This window comes from Eumetopias jubatus, unplaced genomic scaffold (assembly GCF_037043125.1).
Source record: "Eumetopias jubatus isolate StellerSeaLion01/CBP00866 unplaced genomic scaffold, mEumJub1_p1.0 scaffold_1, whole genome shotgun sequence".
Classification (NCBI taxonomy): Eukaryota; Metazoa; Chordata; class Mammalia; order Carnivora; family Otariidae; genus Eumetopias; species Eumetopias jubatus.
Genome location: NW_028274807.1, coordinates 166,785,617 through 166,805,267, shown reverse-complemented (window position 1 = coordinate 166,805,267; position 19,651 = coordinate 166,785,617). Strand labels below are relative to the sequence as shown.

The 19,651-nt window shown below is 40.7% G+C and overlaps 1 protein-coding gene across 1 annotated transcript; it reads right to left on the bottom strand.

The window, feature by feature from the left end:
* On the bottom strand, positions 1 to 19,623 carry EMC3 (ER membrane protein complex subunit 3). Its single transcript, XM_028101654.2, has 8 exons — positions 19,289 to 19,623; positions 11,457 to 11,514; positions 11,027 to 11,120; positions 9,255 to 9,359; positions 8,079 to 8,160; positions 7,739 to 7,818; positions 6,529 to 6,611; positions 1 to 2,044 (listed from the first exon to the last, which is right to left on the bottom strand). Exons 1-8 carry the CDS (start codon positions 19,441 to 19,443, stop codon positions 1,916 to 1,918), a joined length of 786 nt encoding a protein of 261 aa, XP_027957455.1. The 5' UTR covers positions 19,444 to 19,623; the 3' UTR covers positions 1 to 1,915.
* Positions 19,624 to 19,651: the final 28 nt, after the last annotated feature.

The following is a 19,651-nucleotide window of genomic DNA, read 5'->3' as shown; positions in this document are numbered from 1 at the left end:
TTTTATTATTTTTTTAAAAAGATTTTATTTATTTGACAGAGAGCTAGAGCACAAGCAGGGGGAGCAGGGGGAGCCGGAGAAGGAAAGGGAGAAGCAGGCTCCAGCAGGGAGCCTGATGCAGGGTTCGATCCCGGGACTCTGGGATCATGACCTGAGCGGAAGGCAGATGCTTAACCATCTGAGCCACCCAGGCGCCCCAAATTGTAGACATTTTAATCTGCAGGTCTTTGCTGGTTCTGTCTGCTTGGAATGACCTTCTACACTGCAGAACTCTCTCAAGACCCAGGTCAAAGGTTAGCTCCCCTGTGAACCCTTGCTCCTTTAATATTTTAAGCAGCTATTTTAAATATCTTAAAGTCAGGCTTTCTTAGCATGGGACTGTAAGTCACTATGACTAGGCTTTGGAGATCTAGCAACACCCCTGTGCTACCTGGGAATTGTGTGTGTCTATGCCCATGTGCATTACTCTGGAGGGGAGGGTCAGAGCTTCAGAACCATCAATTTCTTATGTGTCTCTCTGAGTTCCTTCAGGGCAGGGGTCACATCTTTTTTTTTTTTTTAAGATTTTATTTATGAGAGAGAGAGCACTCATGAGTTGGGGGAGGGGCGGGAGGCGGGGAGAGAGAGAAGCCGACTTCCTGATGAGCAGGGAGCCCGATGGGGGGCTTCATCCCAGGACCCTGGGACCATGACCTGAGCCGAAGGAGGACGCTTAACAGACTGAGCCACCCAAGCACGCCACATCTTTTTCATCTTTGACTCTTCAGCACTGATCCACAAGACACTTATAACTGTGGCAGAAGGCTTTTAGTGACCCACAGAGGCAACGTTTTATAGGCAGAGAAAACAGGATGTTTTAATTGGTAGAGTCAAGAGTTGTTTGTTCTTGATTGCAGCGTTCAACATGCAAATTACATTCACCTCTTGGTACAGAAATGGCGCCCAGCCACTTCCCGGGGACAGTTAATTCAGACAGAATGATTCCTGGGCCAACCTTAACTATGTGTCTGCCTGCAATTGCCCTTTCTCCCTTCTTACAGTGATACGTAAACTCTCTTATCCAGAGTAATTGGGAAAGGAGGTCTTACGTTCAACGGAGTAGCCATATTCGGGACAGCACTGTTGATCTGTCAATGGATTTGATACCTTCTGAACTCCAGCTCAAGACCTCAGATTATGTATCCTATCTTTGGTGATCCCAAAGGCACTTGAGAATCCGGCAGTGTCTCAGTGTTGCCGATTTTCACCGGACAGTGTTGAGATAGAAGGCTGGCTAAGTCTGCCCTAGCCCTGGGTATTCACTCTGAAAAGAGCTTATCTGAATCAGGTTTTGACCCATTTGCTCTTTATGTCACTCTGTAGGCTCAAAAGGAACAACACAGGGAGCTTTCACTTTGCTTATCCATAGCTCCTAAATTTTCAGTAATGAAAATGTATTATTTGTGTAAAGAAAGTTGTACAAATACTAACAAAAAATTAAAGGTAAAACACAAGGGGTGTTTGGATCCCAAGAAAACAGGTGTTCACTGTGGTTAGAAGTCAGGCTGACTGCACTTAATAATTAGGGTATAACGGACAATGCTTTTTCCAAAGACTGAATTTTTGCTAAGTTTTATATATTATTACTAGCTTGAGTATTCCCCCTTTCTTTGACTTTCATTATCAGAGTCACCAGAAGGAAAATGTAAAACATTTTAAAAATAGCTGTTTCTGGGTAAGTTATCTAGCACAGACTCCTCAAACGTCTCTAGTTTCAGACATACAGGGGAACCTGGCTCAGATAAGAACACTTCCTGCGGAACACCTGCCGGCTCATGCATCTTCCTTTTTATTCTGAGAGGCTTCCAGCTCAAACCAAAGTTACAAAGTTAACCACTACTCTGAGTTCCTGACACAGCAAATCCCTGTGTGGTCTTCAAAAAATAGAGGTCTGTAATTCCTTCTTGAACATGCCTTCGAAGTGGAGGTCTTTGGCCATGAGCTCCTCTTCGACATCATCCAGTGCCCACTGGTGATCCGTCAGCTCCAAAGCTTCCCACTCTGTCTGCAAAGGAAGAACACACCAGGGAAGGGATAGAAGGGCTGTTACTAAGAGCAGTGCTGATGTGGCTGGCCAGCAGCTGGATTAAGCTATTTACACGTATAAACTCATTTAATCTATGAGGTAGGGGCTGCCACCTGCCCTGTGCACCCCTGTGCTCAATTTGTAGGCAAAGAGAATAAGGCTAAAAAAGGTAAAATTATTTGTCTGAGGCCACTAGAGCTAGTAACTAATGACATTTCTCAAATAGTCTATTAACGCTGATTACTTTTGCCTTTAATTAGTAGGTTTAAAAAAACGCTTTAGGAAATATAATATGCAATACAAATGTTAGCTCATGGCTTTTTAAAAAACTTTTTTATTTAAATTCTAGTTAGTTAACATACAGTGCAATATTGGATTCAGGAATAGAATTCAGTGATTCATCACTTACATCATCCATCTAGTCCATTCCCCCACTCACCTCCCTCCATCAACCCTGTTTGTTCAACCCTGTTTGTTCTCTATCGTTAAGAGTCTCTCATGGTTTGTTTCCCTCTCTCCCTGCTCCCCATATGTTCGTCTCTTTTGTTTCTTAAATTCCACAAGTGCAATCATATTCTCTGACTGACTTCACTTAGTATAATACATTCTAGCTCCATCCACATCGTTGCAAATGGCAAGATTTCATTTTTTGATTGCTTGTTGAGTAATATTCCATTGTGTGTGTGTGTGTGTGTGTGTGTGTGTGTGTACATACATCACCTTTATCCACTCATCTTTTTTTTTTTTAAAGATTTTATTTATTTATTTGAGACAGAGAGAACAAGAGCAGGGGGAGAGGAGCAGAGGAAGAGGAAGGGCGAGAATCAGACTCCCCACTGAGCAAGGAGTCCGACGTGGGGCTTGATCCCAGGACTCTGGGATCATGACCCAAGCCAAAGGCAGACACTTAACCAACTGAGCCACCCAGGTGCCCCTCCATTCTTTGTTTAAAAATACAATTCACATACCATAAACTTCACCCTTGGAATATGTACAATTTAGTGGTTTTTAGTATGTTCACAAAACCATCACAACTACCTAATTCCGGAACACTTTCATCACCACAAAAAGAAACTCTATTTCAAATAGCAGATGCTCCCCATTAAACTCCTCCCCCAACCTCTGGCAACTACCACTTTACTTTCTTTGGATTCATCTCTTCTGGATACAATATGTGGCTTTTTCTTACTGGTTTCTTTCACTTATGATGTTTTCAAGGTTCCTCCCTGCTGCAGCATGTATTAGTACATCATTCCTTTTTGTTAATATTCCACTGAACACTTTCATTGTTCATACACTGTATGTATATTCCAAAATGTTTCATTTTGTTCATCTGTTCATAAAATGCACATTTGGATTGTTTCTCTTCTTGGACTATTATGAATGTGCTCTGAACATCTTTTTTTTTAAAGATTTTATTTTTTCATTTGACAGAGAGAGAGACAGTGAGAGAGGGAACACAAGCAGGGGGAGTGGGAGAGGGAGAAGCAGGCTTCTCGCTGAGCAGGGAGCCCGACGTGGGGCTCGATCCCAGGACCCTGGGATCATGACCTGAGCCGAAGGCAGATGCTTAACGACTGAGCCACCCAGGTGCCCCCCCCAACCTTTTATTTAAAGATTTATTTGACACAGGGAGGAAGAGAGAGAAAGAGAGAGAGAGAGAGAGAGAGAGCACAAGCAGGGGGAGTGGCAGGCAGAGGGAGAGGGAGAAGCAGGCTCCCAGCAGAGCAGGGAGCCCGATGCAGGGCTTGATTCCAGGACCCTGGGATCATGATCTGAGCTGAAGGCAGACGCTTAACTGACTGACGCACCCAGGGGCCCCTCTGAACATTCTTGTACAAGTTTTTGTGTGGGCATAAGTTTTCAATTCCCTTGGCTATTTACCTAAGTGCAGAATTGCTGGTCATATGGTAATTATGTTTAACTTTTTGAGGATAGGCTAAAAACTGCTTTCCAAAGTGGCTGCACCATTACCAGCAAGTAGGATGATTCCAATTTCTCCACATCCTTGTCAACACCTGTTCGTGTCCATCTTTTTTATTACAGTCATCGAGTGAGTCACTGTGGTTTTGATTTGCATTTCTCCAATGGCTAACAATGTTGAGCATGCTTTCATGAGCTTATTGGGTATTTGTATATCTTCTGTGGAGAAATGTTTGTTCAAAACTTTTGCCCGTTTTTAACTGGGATGTCTTACTATGGCTGAGTTCTGAGAGTTCTTTATTCTGAATACTAGACCCTTATTAGAGATATGATTTGCAAACATGTTCTCTAATACTATCTTTTCATTTTCTTGATCGTGCCTTTGAAGTACAAAAGTTTTCATTTTTACAAAGTTCCATTCATCTATTTTTCCTTTTGTCACTTGTACTTTTAACGTCATGTCTAAGAAGTCACTGCCTAATCCAGCGTCAAACATTTTACACCTATGTTTTCTTCTAAGGGTTTTATGTTTTAGCTCTTACACCATTTAAAGTTTTTCTTTTTTTTATTGTGGTAAAATATATATAACATAAAATTTGCCACTTTTAACCTTTGTAAGTATACAATTCAATGGCATTAATTACATTCACAATGTTGTACAACCATCAAGACTATGTATTTCCAAAAATTTTCATCCCCTGAAACAGAAACTCTGTACCCAGTCAGCAGTAAGACTATTCTTTCCCCCACTGAACTGTCTTTGCACCTCTGACGAAAGTCAATTGATCTTAAACATATGGGTTTATTTCTGACCTCTCAATTCTACTCCACTGATCTACAGATCTATCCTTATGCCAGTACCACACAGTCTTGATTATTGTAGCTCTGAAGTAGGTTTTAAAATCGGGAAATGTGAGTCTTCCAACTTTATTCATATTAAAGTTTTTTGGGCTATTCTGGGTCTCTTGCATTTCCATATGACCTTCAGGATCAGCCTGTCAATTTCTGCAAAAAAGGTACGTGGAATTTTGAGAGGGACTGTATTGACTCTGTAGATCAATTTTGGGAGTACTGCCACCTTGACAATATTAAGTCTTCTAATCCATGAACATGGATATCTTTCCATTTATTCAGGTCTTACCTAATTTCTTTAGCAAAGCTTTGTAATTTCAGTGTACAAGTCTTGTCTTTCTTTTGTTGAATTTCTTTCTAAGTATTTTATTCTTTTTGACACTATGTAAATGGAATTTTCTTTTTTTTTAAAATATTTTATTTATTTGCCAGAGAGAGAGTGAGAGAGAGAGAGAGTGCGATAGTACAAGCAGGGGGGTGGTAGGCAGAGGGAGAAGTGGCTCCTTGCTGAGCAGGGAGCCTGATGCAGGACTCGATCCCAGGACCCTGGGATCATGACCTGAGCCAATGGCAGACACTTAACCGACTGAGCCACCCAGGCGTCCCTGGAATTTTTTTCTTAATTTCATTTTCAGATTTTTTATTACCAGTGTGTAGAAATAACAACTGATTTTTGTTTTGTTTTGTTTTGTTTTTTAAAGATTTTATTTATTTGACAGAGAGAGACACAGTGAGAGGGAACACAAGCAGGGGGAGTGGGAGGAGGAGAAGCAGGCTTCCCGCAGAGCAGGGAGCCCAACGCGGGGCTCGACCCCAGAACCCTGGGATCACGACCTGAGCCGAAGGCAGACGCTCAACTACTGAGCCACCCAGGTGCCCCTGATTTTTGCATCTTTACCCTGCATCTTCTAAAACCTTGCTGGACTTGTTTGTTAGCTCTACACAGTTTATCTTGTGGGTTGTTTACAATATTCTATATACAAGACCATGTCATCTGTAAACAGATCATTTCCTTCTTCCTTTCTAATGTGGATGCTTTTTACTTCTTCTTGCCTAACGGGCCTGGCTGATCATCCAGCACAACGGTCAACAGAAGTGGCACGAGTGGATAGTCTTTATCTTGTTCCTAATCTTAGGGGAAAAGCTGTTAGTGTTTCACCACTGAGTATGATGTTAGCTGTGGGTTTTCATAGATGCCTTTCATCAAGATGAGCAAATTCTTTTCTATTTCTAGTCTTTATCATGAAAAATTAGTGAGATTTTGCTGTACAAAAATTATACTGGACTTTACATATTGCAGAATCATTTCATGAAAAGGCTTTTAAGTATTGATCTTTTTTTTTTAAATGAAATTTATATCTGATGTCCACAGGGTCCAAAATAGCTCAAAATATCCTAAATGTTTACCTGGTGTCTCTGAATGGGCTCTTCTACAGCTTCATTTACAGTGTGGATTAAATTTGAGTAAGCATTTAAAAACTAGGTAAAAGCACCAAGAATTTCCAATTTATTTAATAGCTGACTCTGTCTAAGGAATAAGAAATATGTAAACAAAAATTCATTTTTGCTAAATTTAAATGATGGAACCATACATATCACACTCACTTCAGGGAACCGGTCTTCAAAGTAACTGTCTGCTAATGCCTTTCAGAGTGTTAGTGAAGGTACAGAAGGAGGTGTGAGTGTACCTTGAAAGCTTTGTTGGTGTCTGCAGGCATGGCCATGGCTGCTCCCGTCATCTGCTCCTGCATCATCCGTGACTGGTCTGCGGCTGCAGATTAAGACACACCTATGTGACCGCCGGGGCTCGGCAAGCACCCAGGACCCTCCGGGAAGAAGGGTCCTCATGCAACACTGACAGATGCTCAGGAATGAATGAGTACCACATGACAGATTCCCTGACTGGCCCTCCCACACACTGGCTATGTGACCTAGGGAAAGTCACTTTACCTCTCCTGAAAAGTTGGCATGATAATAACAGAAGGTAACTGAAGGAAGTGCTACACTTTATTTCAAATGTAAACAATAACTACGCTACCGGTTACTAAGCAACTACCTTATGCCAGGTACTTTACTAAGTGCTTTCCATAGTCTACGTCATTCACTCCTCACAACAAACTCTGAAGCTAATTATTAAGGTCTCTGTTTTACGAATGAGCACAGGATTCAAGTGGTTAAGTCACTTGCCCAAGGTCCCAGCCATGAAATAAGAGAGCCAGGATTAGTCCTGGGAAGAACTCTAGGCAATGAACTAACTGGTCAAACCAGGCCTTGTTTCAGCTTCAGTTTACAGGCTTACATTACTGGTACTGGATTCCTCACAGGAGGCTTTCAGACTTCAGGGAACTAAATATTGCCCCCATGATTTCCAGGGAGAATTAAGATCTTCAGTTGACCCTGGAATTTTTTTTTTTTTTAAGATTTTTTTATTTATTTAACAGAGAGAGACACAGCGAAAGAGGGAACACAAGCAGGGGGAGTGGGAGAGGGAGAAGCAGGCTTCCTGCCGAGCAGGGAGCCCGATGCGGGGCTCGATCCCAGGACTCTGGGATCATGACGTGGGCCAAAGGCAGATGCCCAACGACTGAGCCACCCAGGTGCCCCTGGAATTTTTTTTTTTTTTTAAAGATTTTAAATAATCTCTACACCCAGGGTGGGGCTTGAACTTACAACCCTGAGATCAAGAGTCGCATGCTCCACCGACTGAGCCAGTCAGGCTCCCCGACCCTGGAATTTTTAAGACTCTTGCAGAATACCTCAGAAACTTTAGAAGTTTAGGGAGTAAAGCATGGTATTTGACTATGCTAACAAACAGAACAGCCTACATGAGTTTTCTGGCCCTGGCATGGATGATTGTGTATCAAAGTATTTGCTTATTAAACCCAACATGCTTCTTACCATTATCTTGGCCCAGAATCAGGGAGTAAATGCTTCGAAGCCCAAAAACATTGAGGAAGTACCAGGATGCAGAACTCACCCTAGGAAAGCAAAGTGAAAGAACATAGGTAGTTATTTTGGAATTAACAGAGTTCACACTTTTCTATCACCCAAAGAGTATATAAAGAAATCACTTGGGGTAGGCTAAAAGTTGTCATAATCCACCCATGGCATTTTCAGTGGAATTTCAATGAGAAAAACCAAAAATCTATTCCAGTGAAGTATGCAAATTGGAAATCGTGTTCTTTAAGGGACATTAGTTTTAGATTTTGTGTTTTTATAAAGGAAAGAAAGTTCTTACCAGGATGCATCTAATGTGAGTAGTTCAATTCCCTGTTGCAGCATAGGCTTAAAACGGAGAGTCAGTGGAAATGGGACCTTGGCTGCAGAAAAGAGAGAGAAAGTTTACAATCTTTCCTTGCTGTTTTTAGAACAGTTTAAGCATGAATGCATGTAATCCTTCCCTGAGGAGGTGGAAACTCTGTACCATAGTTAGAAAATGATTTCTACCAGGAAATTTGTGTCAATTTCTGAAAAAAAAAATAACAGTCAAATGTCACTCTGTTATAGTTCCTTGAACACCAGCTTCTCTATTGCTTAACAACAGGGACTCTGAGTTATGACTTAAAATTAGAAAAGAAACTTGCACTATACTGTTAAACCCAAAGTGGAATATATACACATAGAGAACTATATTCCTGAGAAATGAAATTGATTCAAAACAAATTATAAACAAATAGACAAACAACTCACTGCAATACTTAGAAAATGAAGTCAAAATAGAAACATGCTGGGGTGCCTTTGTGGCTCAGTCGTTAAGCATCTGCCTTCAGCTCAGGTCATGATCCCAGGGTCCTGCTTGGCGGGAAGCCTGCTTCTCCCTCTCCCACTTCCCCTGCTTGTGTTCCCTCTCTCGCTGTGTCTAGCTCTGTCAAATAAATAAAATCTTAAAAAAAAAAAATAGAAACATGCTTCCCTTCATCCTACTTAACTAGAATTAATTTTGGATACAAAGGAGCAAGCCGTTCACTTAAGTTCCTATTTGTAAAAAAGTATCCACATCATGAACTAATGATGAGTTTGGGATACGAGCCATAAAATCATGGCATATTAATTTTTTTTCAAAGAATGTGATTAGTTTCCAGGGCACCTGGGTAGCTCAGTCGGTGAAGTGTCTGCCTTTGGCTCAGGTCAAGATCTCAGGGTCCTGGGACATGTTGGGCTTCCTGCTCAACAGGGAGCCTGCTTCTCTCTCTCCCTCACTCTCTGCCCTTCCCCTTGCTCATGCTTGCTCTCTCATGCTCTCCCTCTCTCAAATAAATACAATCTTAAAAAAAAAAAAAGACTGTGATTAGTTTCCAATAGAGAATATGGGACCTGTTATTTTAGTCTCAGCAGCACTTGGATTTCTCTGAACAGGGATATGGGAAAGGATCATAGATAAGTGAACCTGAAGTCTTCCAGGTCTGTAACTTACTTGTGACAAAGCCTGAGAAAGTCATGTTGATCCAACCACCAATAAGAATCATAGGGAGCACATTTGTTACATTGCCTTTCATCATGTCTGTGAGCATGGTGGGATCTATGACAAAAACAAGAGACCACAACATTTTACAACTGTTGGCAGGGACTTCTCCCTGATTTTCTAGAAATTTTTAATTTACATGATCATTAAATACAAGTTCACGTAAAAAATTTAAATGACTTGGAAACATAGGATGTAGACAGTTTCTCTGAGCGCACTCTGAATACTTTTAACAGTTTGTTGCATATCCTTCCATCTTTATACATATGTGTATAAATATGCACGTATATGTGTACACACAAGTTTCCATATATACACAATGAAGGGATATTATGCTTACTAATCTGCTTCTTAATTTTAAAAAAGTAAATATACCGTAAATGGTATTTTCACATTGGTAGAATCTCTCTCTCTCACTATGTTCAGTGTGTGCATAGGAATCTACTATGTGGTCATACTTATTACTTTTGGATGGACCTATAGATTGTTCTTATTTTTTATTTTTTTATTTTTTTGCCTATAAGCACTGTTGCCACAACTACCTAGTACATAAATCTGCATGTTGATGTGTTTCTGTAAGAGAAACTCTTAGAAGAATTTCTGGGTCAAGGGGTTTGAACATTTAAAAATTGACAAATACCGTCAGATTGTCCTTCAACAATAGTGAGAGGGCCTAACTTCCCATGACTTTGACAGTAGCAGCTTTGTGAAGCTTTCAATCTTTGCCAGTTTAATGGTCTAAAAAGGACATCTTGGGGGCGCCTGGGTGGCTCAGTTGCTTAAGCATCGACTCTAGATTTTGGCTCAGGTCATGATCTCAGGGTCATGTGTTCGAGCCCTACACTGGGCTCTGTGCTCTGTGGGGAGTCGGTTTCAGATTCTCTCTCTTTAGCTCCTTCTGCTTCTATCCCCCCACCCCCTACCTCATGTGTGCACATCTCTCTCTCTCCCTCAAATAATTAAATCTTAAAAAAAAAAATTAAAAGGATATCTTGTTCTAATTTGCATTCTGTGGATTTTAGTGAAGTCAAATATCTTTTCATACACAAATTGGTCTTTTGTTTCTTGTGGGTTTTCTAAAAGACTTATTAAAATCAATTGCTGTACCTTCTGTCTCGGTTTCTTACCTAGAGAAATGAGTATTAAAATGAGAGGACAGCCAACACAGAATAATAAATTATTTTGTTTTACTTTAAAAGTGCTATTTTTTTTCACATGACTAGGGTCAGCGGAAGTAAGAAATCTGTTAGAGCAAAAACTGTAGGGTGGGCTAAGCAATCATGTATGACAAAGGAATGGCTGGCCTAGGGAAGTGGTTAAGAGCTCCTCCTCTTTCAGACAGAAGCTGGGTGGCCATCTGTCAGCAACGGGATCCAGGCACTGGGTAGGAGCTGGGACTGGGATGCTTTTCCAACTGTGCTCTGCAGAGCCCTGGGTCCTGAGGAACAGCAGAGGGAAGAGACAAAGGGACGATGGCTCTAGCTTTCTCACCCCCCAGCCAAGGGCTCTTTTTTTTTAAATCCACTCTATATATTGGGGTTCCCAGATGATTTATTTGAAAAAGAGAGCTCCACTTGTGTAGATCCCGGTACTAAATGATCTCTAAGGCCCTTAGATTATTATCTTATACAATTTAACATTTAAATAAATTCACATCCTCCCTGCCCTCCCCCCAACTCCTGTTAAGAATCTTCCTTAAAGATGACAGAAGGGAGTAAACATACCAGTCATAGGAGAAGGAGGCACTACCTTCCTTTTAGTTTTTTTGAAAAATCCATCCTCTGGGTTGTTGAAGTAATATTTTCGTGTCAAGAAAGACTAGTAGAAAAGAGAGCTTTTTAAGTCTTAAAACTGTGACATAGCAAGTTGTCAAATTATTCCCCAGAGGTTTAGTCAGAAGGCCCTTGGAATAGGCTGTTACACTCAGAGCTGGCCGCCTACTTGGCAGCCAACCTGACACTTTAGCTGAGTCACATTTAAAAACAATTTCCTAAGAAGGGCGAGGTCACAATGACAGCAGATACCACTAGGCTACAGCTTAATTACAGATTTGCCAAACTTCAGCTTTCCCCAACGAGTCCCCTCATTAAACATTCAGATATCTACTGCCCTCACAGTGAATCATAGAGCTTTTAATTAAAGATAAATGAGTACCTGTTTGGGAATGTATTTTCCGTTTTCCCTGAGGACTCTGCTCCGAATTAGGACTTGACTGAAAAATACAACCAAGACAATGAGATTTTTAAAAGAGAAACACTAGAAGAAAATGAGAGAATAAGAGTAGAAGACCTATTTAAATACAAGAGAGAACCTATTTGGCAACAGTCCTGTGGGGACACTTTTCAAAATACAAGTATCTTTAAAACCAATATAACACATTTAACCCAACAATCAGGTCTTCAAAAAAGAAGTCACTACGTTTATGAACAAAAGATTTCTGAGGAAGGCACATTTGGAACATCCCCCTCAGCTTTTTCTTACTTTTTAAGAAGCTAAGAAGGAACGTTCTCTGAGTGAAAAGAGTAAGAGTTGGATGCTCCTCAGAAGATCTGGGGGCAGGAGGAGGGAGGAAGGGTGAGGAAAAAAGAAAGAACTTTTAAAACCCCACAGAGAAATGAGTACAGGATTTGACAGGGTTGTTCCCTGACAGACAACAAATAGAAATTCCAGGAGGATTCAGACTGTTAGTAAACTCTCAATAAACATTTACTGAATTAATAAATTATTTGGTGATATCTGACTATAATTGATCATTAAAGATAACAGAGTGCGATAAAAGTAGGTGTGCTAAGATACAGATGCCAAACAGAACAGAGATCAAAATACCAATGTTTGCTAGGTTTTTAAAAGTTGTTTTAATGGGGGCGGGGGCACCTCCTTAAGTTAATGGAAATACTTCTTGAAAAGTGAAAAAAAATGCAGACAGAAAGGAACAACATAAAAACCGTGCTTGGTTTTCTCTCTACTCCTCAGTATAAACCATCTGCTCTAATCAGGGTCCCCTTGTCACCTTATGCATAGTCTAGCCTTTCCACGTGCTGGGAATGCTTTAGTGCCCCTCTGCTTCACGAGTTCTGCCCCACATACCATAACACCTTCTTTAAGCCCTGCCTTCTCCATGAAACTCTGCCTGGGGCCCTCATGAAATTCTCTCTGGTCTTCCTCCTCTTGACCTCATTGTACTGTACAGTTGACTGCTCTACACACAGGCCTACAGAGGTGACGTGCAATATGTTCTGTCCCTGGGAGCTAGTCTAAAGGTACTCCAACTGTGGCCTATGTACCAGTGCTGGTCTGTGACGAGGTTAAGCGCAGATATTGAGAGTAAGGGTTTAGAAACGTTTATAATAATTTGGTATTTCCACAACATCCAAATAAATATGTACTACAGTATTTTACAAAAGCATCAGTCTATGATAGATTGGAAATTAAAAAAAACCCAAAAAACTGGTCCTTCATCACTGATGGTTTAGGCAGCATTGGGTCTAGAGTAATGGATAAAAATTTAAGCTCTGGAGTTGAACAGATGGGTTCAAATCCTGGCTCTGCCACTTATTAGGTATGTGATCTTGGCTGAGTCATTTAAATTCCCCATGCCTTCTTTCATATTCTGCACAATAACAGTTTTGTTTTCATTGGACAAATACCTCTTCAGCTTCTGAATGCCACGTACTATTAGGTGACATGAATAATAGTGATCAAAAAGCAAATATCTCGGGGTGCCTGGGTGGCTCAGTCATTAAGCGTCTACCTTCAGCTCAGGTCATGATCCCAGGGTCCTTGAATGGAGCCCCGCATCGGGCTCCCTGTCTGCGGGAAGCCTGCTTCTCCCTCTCCCACTCCCCCTGCTTGTGTTCCCTCTCTCACTGTGTCTCTGCCAAATAAATAAATAAAATTTTAACAAAAAAAAAAGTATCTCAGGGCACTTGGGTGGTTTAGTCAGTTAAGCGGCTGACTCTTGATTTTGGCTTAGGTTATGATCTCAGGGTCCTGGGATCCGGTCCTTCATCGGGCTCTGCACTTGGCTGGGGGGAGCGGGCTTGAGGATTCTCTCCTTCTCCCTCTCAAATAAATAAATCTTAAAACAACAACAACAACAACCAAGTATCTTATGGAAGTTAACATCTAGTGGGAGAGAAAGACACTGATTAAATAACCACAGTAATAAATGTGAAATTCACCTATTATGTCCTAGGAAAGAGAGATGGATGGTACGGTGGGAGTATATAATATGGGGATTTGACCATGTCTAGGAAGTCAAGGTCTGGGAAAAAGCTTTGATGATGATGCATGACTATGTTGGAATCTTAAGGACAACTAGAGATTACCTTGGCAAAGTGCTGGAGGGAACAGCATGGGCAGAAGCCCTACATACAGCAGGCATAAAGACTATGTCTCTGAGGACCTGAGAAAAGGCCACATGGCTAGAAGAAAGAGAACTACAGAAAACATGGTGAAAATGAGACTTGAGAGACGTGCAAGAGACATACTATATAAGGCCACATGCATCCCAGTGTATTTTTTTTAATCGTGGTAAAAAATACATAACATAAAATTTATCACTATAATCCTATTTAAACACACAGTTCAGTAGCACATATACAAACACAAACACAATGGAACATTAGCCAGGAGAAAGGAGATCCTGCCATCTGCAACAACATGGTTGAAACTTGAGGGCATTATGCTAAGTGAAATTAGCCAGAGAAAGACAAACGCTGTATGATCTCACTTTTATTTGGAATCTAAAAAAAAAAAAAGTCAAACTCATAGAAACAGAAAGTAAACTGGTGGTTACTGGGGGATGAGGGAGATGGGGAGATGGTGGCCAAAAGGTAGTTATAAGATGAGTAAACTCTGGGGGTTTAACATATAGTATAGTGACTATAGTCAATAAAACTGTGTAATATACTTGAAATTTACTAACAGAGTAGATCTTAAGCATTCTTGTGAGGTGATACATATGTTAACTGGATTGTGGCAATCAATTCAGAAAGTATATGTATGTCGAATTGTCACATTGTATATTTCATTTAGCTAAAAAATGTATTGAAATATGACACATGCTATAACATTGGATGAGCCTTGAAAACATTATGCTAAGTAAAATAAGGCACAGAGGGACAAATATTGTATGATTCCACTTACATAAGGTACCTAGAGTAGTCAAGTTCATAGAAACAGAAAGTAGAATGCTGGCTGCAGGAACTGGGTGGAGAAGAGATGGGGAGTTATTACTTAATATGTTCAAAGTTTGTTTGGGATGACAAAAATACTTTGGAAGTGAATGATGGGGATGGTTGCACAACAATATACTGACTGAGAATATACTTACTGCCACTGAATTGTACACTTAAAAATAGTTAAAAAAAAAAAGAGTGGGGCACCTGGCTGGCTTCATTGGTGGAACGTGTGACTCTTGACCTCAGGGTTGTGAGTTCAGACCCCATGTTGGATGTGGAGAGTACTTAAAAAAAAAAAGAAAAGGAGCAAAAGGGAAATACTGAGGATTTTAAGCTGAGTTCTTCGTATATATCATTTCATTTAAAGTGATTACCACTGCATGTGGCATATCCTAAGCACTAGATTAAAGGTACCTATTATTTTTCTTTTGCATGTTTTGTCACGTGGACTGAAACTCCCTGAGAGTAGGGTCTTGGCCTTGTCATATCTTGTACCTATAGCATATGGTACAGTGCAGGGCGCATGGTAGATCATCAGTAAAAACTTGTTGACTGTGGATAATTCAGGTCTTCTTCAGGCACTATAATCAACAGAAATTCAGCTACATCTCCTATATTTTCACTGCTGAGTGATTTTGTAGAACTGGGATTGAGAACCATGACCTTGAGGCATTTCAACCCTAAATCAAGGCAAGTTTGAATTATCCTGTATATTCTAAACACTCAGTTTCTCTGAGGTCTGCAGATGCTACAAGAAATTTTTAATTTTGCATTTCCATTTCTATTACTCTTGAAAAATAAGTCCTTATACTGGTTATAAAGACAAAACTCTTTTGCATTGATAATTTGCAAGTGAAAGACATTTTCTTAAAAGAAAGCTTTAGTTTTAGTTTTTGTTTTGTTTTGTTTTTTTAATTTAAGTAGGCTCCACACCCACTCTAAGATCAAGACCTAAGCTGAGATCAAGAGTCAGATGCTTAACCAACCTAGCCACCCAGACACCCCGAAAGCTTTAGTTTTTAAAGTTGGTATTTCTCAAATTGGAGGGGCGCCTGGGTGGCTCAGTTGGTTAAGTGGCTGCCTTCGGCTCAGGTCATGATCCCAGGGTCCTGGGATGGAGCCCTGCATCGGGTTCCCTGCTCAGCGGAGAGCCTGCTTCTCCCTCTCCCTCTGCCTTCCTCTCTGCCTACTTGTGCTCTCTCTAACTCTCTGTCAAATAAACAAATAAAATCTTTTAAAAAAAAAGTTGGTATTTCTCAAATTGGAGTTTAATCATATATTAAAGACCTGAGTTTGTTTTTTTCCTTTCCTAAGAGTATATTCTTTGAGCTTGAGCACCATTTTTTCCATTCTATCCCCAACTATGGTCTAATATATTTTCATTTATCTTTCAGTTTTGGTTTAATATATTTTAGAAAAATTTTAATAAGTTTTGAGGCACCAAAAGCTTAATAATTTATGAAACCAAACATTCCATTTTGCGATCATTCAGGCTAATGGAAACTTATACTATATTTAGAGGAATGTTTTACGATCAGAAAACGTTTTGACTTGGTTTTTTGGCAGGTTCAGAACTGTGTGCTCAGCATTCTATCCAAGTTCACAGGATGACTTGGTGGGGTACCGTAACACCATGTTGGAACTGGCATGATCCAGACATCTTACATAAAGAAACAATTATGACCAGAGAGGTTCTCCATGGAGGTGGTGCTGCCCTCTAGGGGACTTCTGGAAATCTGTGGAACTTTTTTGATTGTCAAAATGATGTGGTAGAGAAGAAAGAGAATGTAACTGTCATTTGTTAGGGGTAAGGGATGCTAAGTATTCCTCAATGCTGGAGACAGTTATGCAATTCAAAGAACCATCTCATGTCTCACACTACTTCTGAATATCTTACTGAATTGCTTTTGATTATCTGAGCCTCAAACCTAATTCCATCTTTTTTCCCACAGGGAAGGAAGCAGTGATTTTTATATATATTCAATTTCCAGGTATGCAACCAAGTATATATAGGGAAAATTGCACTTTGTTTTGTTCAGAACTTTACCAAGAGTAGTTCCTCATTTAGTAAAATCACATCCAAAATCGCACTGCCTTCTGTAATATCTAAGTAGCGAATACTGTATCAGCCTACAGTTGAACCTGTCCCAATTAAGGTGATTTTATAGTGAGGTGCATGCTTTGACTTTTGCGTTGCACTTTTTTTTTTTAAGATTTTATTTATTTAACAGAGAGAGAGAGAGAGAGAGAGGGCAGGAACACAAGCAGGGGCAGTGGGAGAGGGAGAAGCAGGCTTCCTGCGGAGCAGGGAGCCCGATGTGGGACTTGATCCCAGGACTCTGGGATCATGACCTGAGCCGAAGGCAGACGCTTAACAACTGAGACACCCAGGCGCCCTTGCATTGCACTTTTGAGGACCACTGTGAACAAGTATTTATGAAATAGAAATTAAATTATTTTTCTTTTATTTCTCCTTGTTGTCACAACTAGGGCATTATGTTGTTGTTTTTATTGAAGTATTATTGACACACAATGTCACACTAGTTTCAGGTGTAGAAAATAGTGATTTGACAACTCTATACATTATGGTGTGCTCATACGTGTAGCTACCATATGCCACCATACAACGCTATTACACTATCATTGACTATGCTGTACCTATGCCCCTATCTCCCTCCTCTCTGGCAACCATCAGTTTGTTTTCTGTATTTATGGATCTCTTTCCGCTTTTGTTTGTTTTGTTTTTTAGATTTCACATATAAGTGAAATCATATGGTAATTGTCTTTCTCTGTCTGACTTATTTCATTTAGCATATAGTAGCCTCTAGGCCCATCCATGTTGTTGCAAACATTCTGTTGTGTTTTTTTTAAGTATTTTTATTTATAGAGTGCATGAACTGTGAATTTCATCTTGGTTTAGAAAAAGGAGCTGTGGGGACGCCTGGGTGGCTCAGTCAGCTAAGCGTCTGCCTTCGGCTCAGGTCATGATGCCAGGGCCCTGGGATAGAGTCCCACATCAGGCTCCCTGCTCAGCGGGGAGCCTGTTTCCTCCCTCTGCTTGCCACTCCCCCTGCTTGTGCTTGCTCTCGCTCTCTGACAAATAAATAAAATCTTAAAAAAAGGGGGGGGGAACTATGGGTGTGATATCATTCAGAAACACCCTGAAATCACATAGTGTGACCAAGAACAGAAAACTGTGGCAGAGAATCTATGACAGCAGTAATTGTGGTCAAGAGAATTTAACTTGGGGAGTGAGACTGATCTGAGCTCAAGTACAGGCACAATATTTTACAATTTTGGTTATTTTGGGTAGGCTACTTAATTTCTCTGGCTTTCTTTTCTTCAACTGTAAAAATGGGTTCAGGCTTATCTAACTTGGTGTGATTGTGAGGATAAAATGAGAACAATTTATTGGTGTCAATAAATAAATGCTAAATATCTGAGCTCTCTTCACATTACATCTTTTTATAGCCTTCTTTTCTGTGGTGAACTGACTTCAGGTCTCTCCAGGAGGTTGGTTCTCATCAGTTCTGGAACTGATGCCACAGAAAAATAATTGAAGTGGCCCCTGTGGTGTTGTGGAAAGAACTCCAGACTTGGGAACCAGAAAATTTGCCCTCAAGTCCTGAATGTCATCATGTGTGACCATGGAACCTCTTAAGCCTCAGTTTCTATAAAATGGGACAGCAGCATCTATCTCATAAGAGTTGCTCTGAACGTTAAATAAGTTAATGAATGTAAGTGCTTAGCTTAGTGCCTGGCATAGAATAAGTGCTTAATAAATGTTTATTATTATTATTATTTTTATATTATTCTCAGCCTAATTGGGAAGCACAACTGAAAATGATAAAGCAGTGCTTCCCAAACTTCAGTCATTCTCATTCCATGGTTATGATTTTTGTTTTATTCACTAGCACCTCATACTATTAAAAACTTAGTGTTTTTTACATATCAACTTTTTCTACTTATGTAAGTTTTAAAATAAATCTTTAAGTTGCCAGACAATGGAAAACCAGTATTAGTTGCCACAAATAGAAACTTAACATAAACACAATAAAAACAAAACATAATTAAAATTTTAGTAAGACACTGTTGCCTGTGGAAAGTTCTGAGCCCAAAGCTTGCTCTTTCTTAAAATGGAAGATTAATAAGTGATAGCGAAGTGTTAAAGACACAGCAACATTTCCCTGAGATGATCTCTGAAAATAATCACAATGATTCACTGGAAAATATTTTTTTTTAATTTTAATATGGAGGGGGCACAAGTCTAGATACCTAAAATGATCTCAAATCACCTCTCTCCACAGATAAATACTGTAATGAAGCACATGAGGAACAAGTTGCCTCCACTCCTGAAGGAGAAATGGTAATTACAATCCCTCACATTTCTACGGCAATTTTACATTTGCACAGCACTTGGATACTTAGTATCTCAGCTGACCACCACAGTAGTTTGGTAAAACGAGTAGCGTAAACACACCCACCTTATATACAGTTCATAGATAAGAGGGTTGGCGACTGGCCTAACAACAGCAACAATTTTTTTGAGCACTTAATACATCCCAAGACGTGTGCTAAAGGCTTTGTAGGCTTCATTTAAAATTTGACCCCCACACCTGCTCTATGAGGCATCTCCTGTTATCCTCATTTTACAGATGGCTAAAGTGAAACACAGAGGTAACACTGGCAAGGTCACCCAGCCAGTGGGGGCGCGATGTCAACCCGGACAAACTGACAATACCCCTGTACTTTCTTGCCCAAGGTCACTGGGGAGTGAGGCCGACGGAGAGGGAAGGCGCTGACCTGTCGGAGACTTGTTCCTGGGTGAGCTTCTTGTCGCTCTGCAGCAGGATGGACACGTAGTGGCGGATCATGCCCACAAAGAAGGTGATGATAACGATGGGTAGGACCACCCAAAGGCGGATGTTAGAGTCGAGCAGCAGCTCCGGCCCCGCCATCTTCACAGAGAGCCGGCTCCCATCCGCTGCAGTCGGGTTTCTCTTCCCCCGAGGCGCGAAAGCCCCTCTATGATTTCGCCTATGGGCCTTGTCAACGCCTCTCAGTCTAGCTGGCCCGGGGCCCTACTCCAGCTTTGGCTCTCGGGCACTGCCCCCAGCCGGGCAGCCTGGCCGCCCACTTCCGGCGCGGAAGTTTAGCGTCGCGGCG